Raw genomic sequence first — 12,772 nt, 5'->3', positions numbered from 1 at the left:
TGCCCTCCCCACTGGGGCCCACAGCTGCTCAGCCTCCTTCTGCTCCAGCACTGGCCCTGGTGTTGGGAAACTCGTGACGTTTGTTTGTCTTGGCAGGGCAACCTGCTGCGGAAAATGCTCCTGAACAATTACCTGCAGAACAAGAAGTCCAGCTCCAAAGGGGAAATTGCAGATGCTGCTGGAGGAGGTGGGTGCCCCTGTCCTGCATCCTCCCTGTGCTGCTCACGCTCACCTCGAATTCCCGGCTCCTGAGCCATAATGGGATGAGATCTGTAGCTGGTTGCCATGCCCCCACATCCATGGGAGATGAGGGGATGGGACTGACATGCCCTGGCAGTGATGTAGCATCCTGAGCTACCACAGCATCACATCTGTCCGTGTCCTCTCACACAGGCCAAGACCAGGACTGGTCAGCTATTGCTGCTGTCCAGTGCCGGCTGGACCGAGAAGGGGCCACCAAGTTGGTGGCTGACCTCATCATGAACACCAAGAATGAGAAGATCTTCCAGGAGAGCATCCTGCTTGCCATCAGGCTGCTGGATGGAGGCAACACTGAGATCCAGGTGCTGAGTCCTGGTTGTGTGGTGGGCACCAGCCCCAGGGAGACTGGGCAGCCATGGTTTGATGGGTGCAGTGTAATGATCCCAGAGCTTGGCAGACATGGGTGCAGGGCAGTCCTCAGGTGTGTGTTGGCCCTCGGGCAGCAGATTTTGCCTAAATACCAGTTGGTTGCACATGCTTATTGACCATCCAGAGGAGGAGCTGCAGGAATCCATCGGGGTTGAGTTTTCCAGCTCCGTGGCTGGATCAAGGTGGAGGGCTGGGTGCTGGGCAAGGGGAGGTCGTTGCAGGTTGTTCCTGGAGTAAAGCTGATGCCCTCTGCTGGGTATTGCTAAAATAGCTCTCGGGTGATAACAGGAGTTCTCTAATCCTTGGATCCTTGGTCACAGAGAAGCTAACAAACTGTGTGTGAAAACCAAGGTTCCAGACCTGGAGCTGCTGTAATCACTGCTCGGTCTGTCCCTGACCCTGCTTTACGGTAAAGGAGAACTCAGAGCCAGGGGACTGTGATGTCCAGGGCTGTGGCATGGAGATAAACCTGCTCACCAGGTTATTTCAGACATGGCCTCGAGTGCCAGAGGCTACCAGATCAGAGGGGGCAGGTGGTGACACTTTGGATGCCCTGATGGAGACTTGAACATCCGTCCCTCCTCCTTCCAGAAATCCTTCTACAACCTCATGACGAGCGACAAGAAGTCTGAGAAGTTCTTCAAAGTTCTGCACGACAGGATGAAGAAGGCACAGCAGGAGACCAAGTCTACGGTGTCTGTGAACATGAGTGACATCGGGAACAAGCCTCGTGAGGACAAAGACGACCCTGACCCGGTCTCCAAAGGTACATGTCCCCCAGCAGAGCCAACCTCTCTCCCTTTGGATAGCCTGGAGCTAACCAGGTTGGATTGCCTGGTGCTAACGAGGTTGCATTGCCCTTTAGGAAGAGGAGACACCTTCCTGATGCCTGGCACCCCCTCCCGATACCCGCTGGCCATGGGGTTTCGGAAGGGCCATGACACTGGGGAGCAGGGCCAGAACAACGAAATGGGGGTGACGGTGCTGATCATGGAGCCCATCCTGCGCTTCCTGCAGCTGCTCTGTGAGAACCACAACCGGGACCTGCAGGTTGGTTTTGGGGAATGCTAGAGCCTGGGGGTCAGGGGACATGGGGCTGGGCTGTGGGAAGGCTGGACTCTGCCTTAATTTAGACCAAAAAGGCATTGTGCTGTTGTGCCTCAGTTTCCCCATCTGCACATGCACCATCCCTTATGGGTAACTCTTGGTGTTGTGCCTTGTTTTACTCCCCAGAACTTCCTCCGGTGCCAGAACAACAAGACAAACTACAACCTGGTGTGTGAGACGCTGCAGTTCCTCGACATCATGTGTGGCAGCACCACGGGGGGGTTGGGGCTGCTGGGCCTCTACATCAATGAGTACAATGTGGCCCTCATCACCCAGACCCTGGAGACCCTGACTGAATACTGCCAAGGGCCCTGCCATGAGAACCAGGTCTGTGGCTTTCCCCACACTTTGGGCTCATTCCTGGCGTGCTGGGGATGTTTCATCACTGATGGGGGATGTGAGGATTTGGTGGGGTTTGGGGGGGGGGGTGTGGGAAGGCAGCAGGGCCAGGGGCAGCTTTTGGTGTCACGGTGTGAACAGGAGCAGAACATGGGCAGCCAAGGATGCTGGGGTGCCCAGGGGTGCTGAGCTGCTGCTTGGCTAAATCATACATGTGGTGATGGGAATTTGGGTTAAGGAATATAATGGTGCAAACAATGCAGAGCAGGGAATCGAGGGGGGCTGGGGCTCCTGGGGTGATCAGGCAGGGTCAGTGCTGCAGGCAGGGCACCGTTGGTGGGTGAAGCTGGGAGGACCAGCAGCATCCATGGGATAACATGTTGCATTGGTCCCCCAGAGCTGCATCGTGACCCACGAGTCCAACGGGATCGACATCATCACAGCGCTCATCCTGAACGACATCAGCCCCCTCTGCAAGTACCGGATGGACCTGGTCCTGCAGCTGAAGGTAGCTGAGCCTGGGGCTGGGATGGAGGGCACGTGTGTGTGCCTCGCAGTGTGGGCTTGTGTCCTGGCACGGCTGTGGGGTGGGCTGTGGGGTGACATGGCTGCTGTAGCTGGGGCTGTGCATGTGTCAGGTCCTTGAGTGTTGGGAACGTGTGGGCTTGGTGGGACGGGGCTGGTGCTTCTCCACCCTGCGAGGTTTGGACGCTTCTAGCACAGGGAGTTAGAGCTGACCAGGGCATGGGGTGGGCAGCAGCAGGGCCCAGCTCCCCTCAGCAAGGGCTTCTCCTCACCAGGACAATGCCTCCAAGCTCCTCTTGGCCCTCATGGAGAGCAGACACGACAGCGAAAATGCCGAGAGGATCCTCATCAGCCTCCGCCCGCAGGAGCTGGTAAGGGTTGACAGTGACACCCCCCAGCCCTGCACCACCAAGCCCCCAGCCTCCCCAGTTGGTGCCCATTGCTGGACCTCTTCTGCCTGTGTGTCCGGATGCAGCCTCTGGTTTGCAACCCAGCAAACACCTCGGCTGTTGCCGTGACACCGGTCGCACGTCCCCTTCTGCACGAGCATCCGTGTGCCTGATCCAGTCCCCGAGCTGCTCGTGGATGGAGGAGGAAAACAAGGCGATGGGGAGAAGCTCACTGTCCCTCTGCTGCCTTCCAGGTGGATGTGATTAAGAAGGCCTACCTGCAGGAGGAAGAGTGTGAGAACGCTGAGGTTTCCCCGCGGGAAGTTGGCCACAACATCTATATCCTGGCGCTGCAGGTACTGAGCGGTGGCAGCAGGGTCCTGGCCAGGCTGGGCTCCCCCCTGCACGGGCTGTTTTGTATCTGTCCACATTTCCCTCAGCCAACTGGCCGTACTGGGGAGGTATGGCTGGGAAATGTGGAGTGTGGCTCCAGTGCAAAGCCAGTCCCAACCCTCACCGGCTGCCCCGTCCCCTGTGTACCCCGTGTCCGGCGGCGGCTGCTCGCCAGCCTGTGCTCACCCAGCTATCGCTGTCCCTCTTCCAGCTGTCCCGACACAACAAGTCTCTGCAGCAGCTCCTGAAGCCGGTGAAACGAATCCAGGAGGAGGAGGAGGAGGGCATCTCATCCATGGTACAGACGAGCCTCGGGAGCGGAGGCAAAGCCCCTGAAACCCACCCCAGCCTTGACCAGAGACTGCAAAGAGCTGCTTCTCCCCCCCCTTACTGCATCACTTGGGCTTCGTTGTTTAAAATTGGCTGGGCTTTGTTATTCCCTGGGGGGAACTAATGAAAGAAGAACTTATCGGTGCCCTTGGAGCACCAGCCACAAGCACAAAGGCTTGTGCATCCCTTATAATGGAGCTGCAGAGAGCTGTGTTCTTGGGGCTCCCCAGGGAAGGCTCATCCGTAGGGTAACATCCAGTTCACTGCGGGGACAGGCTGGTGGCCCTGATGGGATCCTGTTGTGCCTCTTCCCCACAAATAAAGGAAGAGCTGAGTCCTTTGCTGTCATGCCTTGCCTATGTACCATAGATTCTGAATGAGATTCAGCAGTAATATGATTTCCCTGGGGTTTTATGGGCATTGATTTGTAATTTGTGGATTAGCAGCATTTGGATGTAATTATTGCAGGGAATCGAATGTCTGTCACCTCAGGGAGGGCTCGTAGCCCTTTAGGAAGCTTTAATTGATTTGCTTTTCCCTGAAACCTCATCAGCTTTGGGAGATGTTGGGGAATGCTGTTGGCAGTGCAGAGCTAGACCTGACTCCCCTTGGCTGAGGCCACTCTCATCCTCTCTCCCTCTCCCTACATTCCAGCTCAGCCTCAATAACAAGCAGCTGACACAGATGCTGAAGTCGACAGCCCCAGTCCAGGAGGAAGAGGAGGATCCACTGGCATATTATGAGAAACACACATCCCAAATTGAGGTAAGACCTGGTGGCTCTTGGGTTGTGAGTGTGCACGTGGTCGGTGAACCCCATATGTGCTCCAGCTGCCTCGTGCCCAGTTACTTTGCACTAGGAGCCTTCCATCCCTGTGCCAGCAAGAAGCCGCTGGGCCTTTTGCTCTGCAGAGAACTGGAGGCATTAGCAGAGCCCGTGAAGATCTGAGGGAATGAGCTGCTGCCCAGACCCTTCCCCTTTGCTCCCCAGCAGCAGTGGGGATGCAGCCGATTCTGCAGCCCCGTCCTTGCTCGTCAGCATGGATCCCGTGGCAGATGGGCTGGGAAGGGTGGACACAGTCTCAGCTGCCTTTGCTGGGTCGATTTGTAGTGTTTGGGATGAGTGGCCGGTGCAAGGAGTGGGAGGGAGGAGGGGAAGGCACTAAACCGGGTCTAGGAAAGAGGAAACCAAAGGCTGGCAGGGGCAGGATCTGACGGCGCCCTCCCCTCCGCCCTGCTTCCTGCAGATAGTGCGCCTGGACCGGAGCATGGAGCAGATAATCTTCCCTGTGCCTGGCATCTGTGAGTTCCTCACCAAGGAGACCAAGTACCGGCTCTTCACCACCACGGAGCAGGATGAGCAGGGCAGCAAAGTCAGTGATTTCTTCGACCAGTCGTCCTTCCTCCACAACGAGATGGAATGGCAGAAGAAACTGCGCAGTAAGAGCAAACCAGACCTTCCCTGGGGCTCCCCCTGCCCAGCACGGGCACTTCCAATAGCCCCTGTAGTGAAAATGGGAGGCAGTGAGCCCTGGAAATTTCCAGCCTGGGAATGGCATTGCCCAGCTCCTTGTGCCCCTTGCTCTGTAGGAGCACAACCCACTCAGCAGTGTGTGGGGAGTGGGGTTAATCTCAGGCTCACAGCTCCTCCATAGTCTGAAATGTCCTGGGATTACACCTACAGGCGTTTTCCCTTGGAAAACCCTCTCTTCATTCTCTTTGTCACCTCCTCCTAAGGCAGGATCTAGCAGCTACAGATGGGAACTAAAACCTGCTTCTCTGCACCCCACAGACCTGTTTAGGTGCTTCCAAGGTGCATCAGGACGGAAATCCTGGCTTAAAATAACAGGAGCTCAGTAAAGAGACACTATAAATACAGTGTGGCTCAGGGGCAGCGTAGCAGCTCTCCAAACACTTCCAGATCCAGTCAGAACTATCTTAGGAATTCAGCAGGAAGCAAGTTTCCAGTATGGATGGGAAATTGCTGGCTGGGTCTCCTGTGGGACCCAGAGCTGGTGCTGGGAACACAAAGACGCTGCCGGTCGGGAGGATGCGAGGCTGCAGGAGGAGGGAGATGGGGAGGAGGAGAACAGAGCTGGGCTGATCCCAAGGTGCCAGAGCAGGTCAGAGGGCCAAGAAATGTGAGCAGAACCATTTTGAACTTGCAGTGCTGTTTCAGCAGGTGAGGAGGGAGCTTTTATTAACGTTTTGAAGGAAGCAGGAGGCACGGATCCCTCAGGGCCCCCTGGCTGCCCTGAGCCGAGCGTTTGGGATGCCTGGGAGGATGGAGCCTTCCCCAGTTGGTGCAAGGTTGGCTGAGATTTGTGTGTCTGCCTCCTCTCCCTCCAGGCATGCCGCTGATGTACTGGTTCTCCCGCAGAATGACGCTCTGGGGAAGCATTTCCTTCAACCTGGCTGTCTTCATCAACATAATCATTGCTTTCTTCTACCCCTATGTTGAAGCCACTTCTATGGGTAAGTGCCCCAGCATCCGCTGCACCTCGAGGAGGAAGACAAAGGGGGCCTTCACATGCAGGAAAACTGGTCCCTCTACCTGTACCCCCACCCTCTGTCTCCTAAAGCCCCAACCAAGTCCTTCTGGTGGTCAGAGGAAGGGAATTCCTTGAGTACTCACCTCGAGTACTGGGTTCAGTTTTGGGGCCCCCAAACAGACACGGAGATGAGGTGCTCAGGGATGTGGTTTAGCACAGGACAGGAATGGTTGGACTAGATGAGCTTAAAGTGCTTTTCCAACCTGGTGAGTCTGTGATTCTGTGATTGAGTCAAGACTCCAGTTGCCAGCCCTCTCACTGGTCCTTCTTAGGGAAAAGTCTCTTGTCCCTGGGCTGCGTTTCCCCCCCACCTTGTGAAATGGGGGATGTAATGACAGAGCACAGACCTGCTGTCAGGCAAAGCCTCGTCATTCACAGTAGTTCTGAGATCTTGAATAAAAGAAAGCCCCATCTCAGTCAATACCAGTCTTCACAGTCAGGCATCATTTCTCTCTTTCTTCCCTCTGTTAATCAGCACGTTAGTTTGTCTGGACAGTCTGGACAGCAGCCCGGTGTGCAGTTGGCAGCTCACATGTAATCTCATGCCATGTAACGCTGTGGGTCTTCTCCTCTCCCCAGGAGTGCTGGATTCCCCACTGATCTCACTGCTCTTCTGGATTCTGATCTGTTTCTCCATCATGGCTCTGTTCACGAAGCGCTACGGTGTCCGGCCGCTGCTCGTGGCACTGATCTTGCGCTCCATCTATTACTTGGGGATTGGACTCACCCTCAACATCCTGGGAGCTCTCAATGTAAGTTCTCCCTGTGCTGGAACAATAGCATAGCAGCCTGTGGCACAGGAGGCTGTTCCACATGAATAAAAGAGGGGATCTGATCAATGGGTATCAATAGCTGAAGGGTGGGACACAGGGGGACATGGGCAGCCTCTTCTCAGTGTCTGTGGGGACAAGACAAGGGGCGATGGGCTCAAGTTGGAGCCCAGGGAGTTCCACACCAATCTGGGGAAGAACTTCCCGGTGAGGGTGAGGGAGCCCTGGGACAGGCTGCCCAGGGGGTGTGGAGTCTCCTTCTCTGGAGAGATTCCAGCCCCATCTGGACACCGCCCTGTGTGCCCTGTCCCAGGGACCCTGCCTGGGCAGGGGTTGGACCCCATGGGCTCTGGAGGTGCCTTCCAACCCCTACAATCTCGTGATTCTGTGGAAGCACAGCAAACCCCACTCCATCCTGTTTCTGCTTGTTCCCCAGCTGACCAACAAGATTGTGTTTGTGGTGAGCTTCGTGGGCAACCGTGGGACCTTCATCCGAGGCTACAAGGCCATGATCATGGATGTGGAATTTCTTTACCACGTTGGCTACATCCTGACAAGCGTCCTGGGACTCTTTGTGCACGAACTGTTCTACAGCATCCTGGTACAATACCCACAGGCATTTGGGGCACAGGGGCGCCAGCCTGTCTGCCCCTGTTAGAACCGAGAAGGTTCTTGTGACACCTTCTAGGGGCTGATTGATAACAGCAGTGAGAACAATGCCCTGTGCTCTGATCTTTGCGTGGGCTGATCTTTCTGCCTTCCGACAGTATCTATTACTGTCTCTGCCTCTCCTGGTCTTTTGCTATCTCTCTCTCTCTCTAATCTCTACTGTGTACTTTATCTGGGTCAGCTGGGAGACAACGTGAGGCAGTGAGGGCAGAGGCAGGGTGCATGTGTCCTATTCTTGGCTCTCCTGCTGTGCATAAGTCACTTCATTCTTCTCTGCTTCCCTGCAGAAGGCTGGGAAACTCAGATGCTTTATGTGAAAGTTAGTCAAAGGCTGCTGAGTGATTCAAGATCTCAGGATAAAAGGGGATAGAGGTAGGCCAGGCTTTGTCCAGAAAAGCACCCCATGGCATTTCTTTGCTCCTGGCTCCTTTCAGCTGTTTGACTTGATCTACCGTGAGGAGACCTTGTTTAATGTCATCAAGAGCGTGACGCGGAACGGGCGCTCCATCCTGCTGACAGCCCTCCTGGCGCTCATCCTCGTCTACCTCTTCTCCATCGTGGGCTTCCTGTTCCTGAAGGATGACTTCATCCTGGAGGTGGACCGGCTGCCGGAGAGCAAAGCCAAAGGTTGTGCAGCCCTTGCCCTCGTTGTCTGTGGTGCTCGGGCTGGAGAGGGGCCAGGCAGAGTGTGGGACCCTTCCATGGGACCCTGTTCCCTCCCGCCGCAAAAGCACGTGTGTGTACACACGGTCACGTGTGTCTGGGGGTTCATACCCTTGGGGTTAATTCCTGGCAGCGCTGGGTTTGGGGCTGGCAGAGGAAACAGCTACCTGTGCTGACTTAGTGCCCTTGTGCTGCAGAGCCACGTGGTCTTGGGGCTAGGAGTGACTGCAGAGAAGGGGGTGGACAGCTACATGTGATGTTTTCACACTGTAGAGTTCTTACTGAAACTTAAGCTAAAGATTCAAGGCCTGGGAGAGGCTTGGAGAATGCAGAGCAGCTTTTCCCAAGAAGCTTGAAAGCTCCAAGAAGCTTGAAAGCTCCAAGAAGAGGCAGTTGGAAAGCACCCATAACAGCAGAAGAGCTTTACTAAGGCAAGCTGATGTTCTGACGAGGTTGTGGTCTCTTTTACTTGCAGATGACCCCTTGGGGATGCACAGGAACGTGGAGACCTTCATGGAGTCATGCAGCAGTGACAAAATTAGCTGCTCTGCTGAGCCCACTGCCTTGGAAGGTAAGTGAGCTTGTTAGAAACGTTGACTCTCTTAGTGGCAGAGTAGGTTGGCTGCCTGGTTTGCCAGCAAGCTCAGAAATACCCTGGCTTTTCAAAGATGGAAACAAACAACCCACTTTCTGGCACGTATTAAGCAAGAGGCCAGCAAATTTAGCACTGACCCTGGCTTAAAACATTGTTGAAGTGGATTCAATTTAGTCATAAAGAAAGTGTGAGTTTCAGGAGGCCTCAGCCAAACTCCTCCACAGCGAGAGGCGAGCTGGAGGAGCTGCTGGGAAGTTGCTGGTTGGGAGATCCCACAGTCAGCACCTGCTCCCGGGAGATCTGCTGCTGCATCACTGCAGCAAGAGTCACCCCTGCAGCTCGGGATGCTTTGTGAAGGTCTGGTACTGACCCCTGTCTGTGCTCTGGGTTTTTGCTTTCGTTTCCACCCCCGTGGTGCCCCAGAAACAGACGCTGACCAGTGGGAACGCGCCTGCGACACGCTGCTGATGTGCATCGTCACGGTCCTGAACCACGGGCTGCGGAACGGCGGCGGCGTGGGGGACATTCTGCGGAAGCCATCCAAGGATGTGAGCTGGGGCAGCACGCGGCACCCCTTTCTCCTGCCCAGTCCCACTTAGCACTGTGCAGCTCCCCTCCCTCCCTGGAGACTCTGACACTTCCAGCTCTATCCCCACCACTGCCCTCCAGCGCTTTCCTCCTCCCTTCCCCACCACCCCCTTGGCTCCTCCTCACCTCACACCCTCAGCCCATGGCCCGTGTAGTGGGACCGGCAGGGCTGGAGGTGTGCAAGAGACACATGTCATCCCTCTCATCCATCACAGGAGTCCTTGTTTCCTGCTCGGGTTGTCTACGACCTCCTCTTCTTCTTTATTGTCATCATTATCGTCCTTAACCTCATCTTTGGGGTCATTATCGACACCTTTGCTGATCTGAGGAGCGAGAAGCAGAAGAAGGAAGAGATACTCAAGACCACCTGCTTCATATGTGGTGAGTGCTGGGACCTGGGTGCATATAGGAATTGCCCCCAGGCTCTTCCTCTCTCCTAAGGTGGGGGGCTGGGGCAGTTCCAGCTGGTTTCCAGGCTCCATTTGGGTCACAGCAATACTTACATCTTCTCACCAGTGGGTCACTGCGGGGGGGTCTTAAACAAGGATGGAAATGGAGAGGGTATTGTTCCTCACCTTTGGTTAATGAGGTGTTAAAGGCCACATTGTGGAGTCCTTGTCACTCCTGAGACCATCACTCAGCTAATGGGGGGGGGGTGGAAAGCACAGCATTACTAAGGAAATAAAACACAGAAGATGCTCTGGAATGCTTTCAGTCATAGGAAGGCGTCCAAAAATAGGGAAGGACCCACCTAAGTCTAGCTGCTTCGTCTTAAATGATCTACTGGGTGCACTTTATGCCTTTAGAGCCTTAGGCAGGAAGCAGAGCTGGGAGAGCTTTAAATAGAAGCCTCCTGAATACACAACCGCGTTATTTTCCCCCTGTTTGGGATGCTGCTTGTGTGCTAAATGCCAACTAATTATTAAAAGCACTTCTTGAAAGTCACACCTGGGAGAGGAGGCAATTACCCGCCCTTCCTTTCACATTTGTTTGCTTGCTGGCTTCCCAACCTCCTCCTCCCCTCCCCATCTCCTCCCTCCACCTTCCCCGTTCTTGACTGCCTTTCCCAGGGCTCGAAAGGGACAAGTTCGACAACAAGACCGTGTCCTTTGAGGAGCACATTAAATACGAGCACAACATGTGGAACTACTTGTACTTCATAGTGCTGGTGCGGGTGAAGAACAAGACGGACTACACGGGGCCAGAGAGTTACGTAGCGCAGATGATCAAGGTACCTGTGGGCTCAGGGCAGCTTTCACTGCTGCACCCTGCCTGCTGCTGGGGGGTGTTTGAGGACAAAAGGCTTGCCAAAGCAAAGGAGCTTTTGGAAAGTGTCTGGTAACGTTGTTGTGCCTCAGTTCGTCCTTAGCTGGTTGTTTGCAGGGTGTTTAAGGCTGGAACCAAGGGCAGAACCAAGCAGTAGAGAGTGTGGCTTCAAGGTGATGCTGAGGCATGAAGGGAGGGAAAGGAAATGTAGAAAAGAAAAATCTTCTGAACTTGAGCCCAGAAGGTTCTAAGGAAAAAAACCCACCTGGATGTGGATCATCTGCACATTGTCCACAATTCGGACAGGCTGAGCCTTCCAGAACTTCTTAATCCCTAAGCACAGGCAGGTTCCTGGTAAATCCTACCAGGGCTCTTCCCTCCTCCTCACCCCCTCTCCAACTCCCCATTTCCAGAACAAGAACCTTGACTGGTTCCCCAGGATGCGAGCCATGTCACTGGTCAGCAACGAAGGGGAAGGGGAGCAGAATGAGATCCGGAATCTGCAGGACAAACTCAACACCACGATGAAGCTGGTGTCCCACCTCACCTCCCAGCTGAACGAGCTGAAGGAACAGGTACTGAACACTTGAGGAACACCTGACTGTAGAAACTTGCTGTCCTTCCCAAAATAGACACTGGTGGCAAGGTACAGGAGGCAGAACCAGCCCAAGCCCCCACAGCTTCAGATACAAAGCTGCCTTCGAGGGGGTCAGGGCCATGTCCCTTTTGCTATTTAACTGATTTCCTCAGCGTCTGGAGTCCAGCTGGTGGGGGTTTCTGGCACACAAAGCAGCCCATCACACACTGGGGGGGGGATCTCGATGGGGACTGGCTGGGCTGGCTGGTAAATCCTACCAGGGCTCTGACTCCTACCTGACTCGTGTCCTTGTCTGAACCCCAGATGACAGAGCAGCGGAAGCGCAGGCAGCGGATGGGGTTTGTGGATGTCCAGAACACCATGAACCACTGAGACGCAGCAGCGGCGGCTTCACCTCCCGAGGGACTGCAGACACCAGATCAGCTACCAAGGCTGCTTACTCCTGGGTTCCACACCTGGCTGAGGGACCACGCGGAAGGGCTGCACAGGCAGCGTTTCCCTTAGGGAGCTTGTGAGCGATTGAGGAACCAGGGACTGGCCGGGATTCCTCCCAATACCTGGGCCCACCCCTTACTCTAACACCCTCGTAGGAAGATAAAATTATACAGAACTCTTAGTCCTCATGGCAATAACTCTTTTTATTTTGCAAACCTGGAGGGTTGCATCCTTATCTCCCTGTGTCCTGAGGCCTCTGCCTCAGGTGTGGTGTAACTAGCTGTAGGGCTGTGATATTTAACTTATTCCAAGAGCAGATCTTTGCAAACCAGCCATGGTATTTGCTATTCCTGCTCCATGCCCATCCCTCTCCATTTAAAGAATCCTGTTCGTCGCTGTGGTGTGGAAAAGAGCAAACTGGAGATGATGGATTTAATTTCACTCACCAGACTGGGCTGAGTGGCCAAGCTTCTACTAGTGCAAACTAGTCTTTCGCCTTCTGTGGACCAAGCGTTATCGGGGCAGTGGTAGTAGGAGACTGCAGGTTTACAGGAGTTCACTGTGAAGGGGTGTCCTGTGTTTTAGTTTCATCTCTGGTATAATGTTTTACTCTATTTTTTTGGTTTTGTTGTTGTTATTGTTGTTACTTAAGAACCGAAGTGTAAATTGCCTTAACTAAATTAAACACAAAATCATGTTATAATAAAACTTAAACATGGTCATGAAAGCTCCCTCCCTGCACGCTCTGGTATGTAATGGGGCTGTTGTAATTAGAAATACAGAAAAATCCAAAGACCTGAAGCCAAACCAGGGCTGTGTTACCCAAGGTGCTCTCAGCTCCAGCTGTTCAATGTTAAAACCTAGTACAATGCTCCAGCCTGCTGATGAACGTTACCATGAAGAGCTACCTTGAACACCAGCCTT

General features: G+C 54.4%; 1 protein-coding gene across 1 annotated transcript in view; it reads left to right on the top strand.

Annotated features, from left to right (window-relative positions):
* ITPR3 (inositol 1,4,5-trisphosphate receptor type 3) overlaps positions 1-12,557 on the top strand; it is a gene marked incomplete at its 5' end in the record, with an annotated part of 40,483 nt that extends 27,926 nt beyond the window's left edge. The window contains 21 exons of the mRNA XM_084275788.1: positions 97-187; positions 394-563; positions 1,222-1,396; positions 1,496-1,680; positions 1,864-2,064; positions 2,474-2,584; positions 2,877-2,972; positions 3,245-3,346; positions 3,595-3,681; positions 4,368-4,478; positions 4,960-5,152; positions 6,062-6,187; positions 6,844-7,016; positions 7,471-7,635; positions 8,138-8,330; positions 8,842-8,937; positions 9,385-9,509; positions 9,765-9,930; positions 10,620-10,780; positions 11,229-11,390; positions 11,717-12,557. Coding sequence (XP_084131914.1) covers positions 97-187; positions 394-563; positions 1,222-1,396; positions 1,496-1,680; positions 1,864-2,064; positions 2,474-2,584; positions 2,877-2,972; positions 3,245-3,346; positions 3,595-3,681; positions 4,368-4,478; positions 4,960-5,152; positions 6,062-6,187; positions 6,844-7,016; positions 7,471-7,635; positions 8,138-8,330; positions 8,842-8,937; positions 9,385-9,509; positions 9,765-9,930; positions 10,620-10,780; positions 11,229-11,390; positions 11,717-11,785 — 2,958 coding nt within the window. The 3' untranslated portion in view covers positions 11,786-12,557. The remainder of the gene's footprint in view (positions 1-96; positions 188-393; positions 564-1,221; positions 1,397-1,495; positions 1,681-1,863; positions 2,065-2,473; positions 2,585-2,876; positions 2,973-3,244; positions 3,347-3,594; positions 3,682-4,367; positions 4,479-4,959; positions 5,153-6,061; positions 6,188-6,843; positions 7,017-7,470; positions 7,636-8,137; positions 8,331-8,841; positions 8,938-9,384; positions 9,510-9,764; positions 9,931-10,619; positions 10,781-11,228; positions 11,391-11,716) is intronic.
* Positions 12,558-12,772: the final 215 nt, after the last annotated feature.

Source organism: Gallinula chloropus (assembly GCF_964237585.1).
Source record: "Gallinula chloropus genome assembly, chromosome: 27".
In the NCBI taxonomy this organism is placed as follows: domain Eukaryota; kingdom Metazoa; phylum Chordata; class Aves; order Gruiformes; family Rallidae; genus Gallinula; species Gallinula chloropus.
Note: the sequence above shows the minus strand (reverse complement) of the source record. Positions and strands in the feature narration are given on the sequence as shown.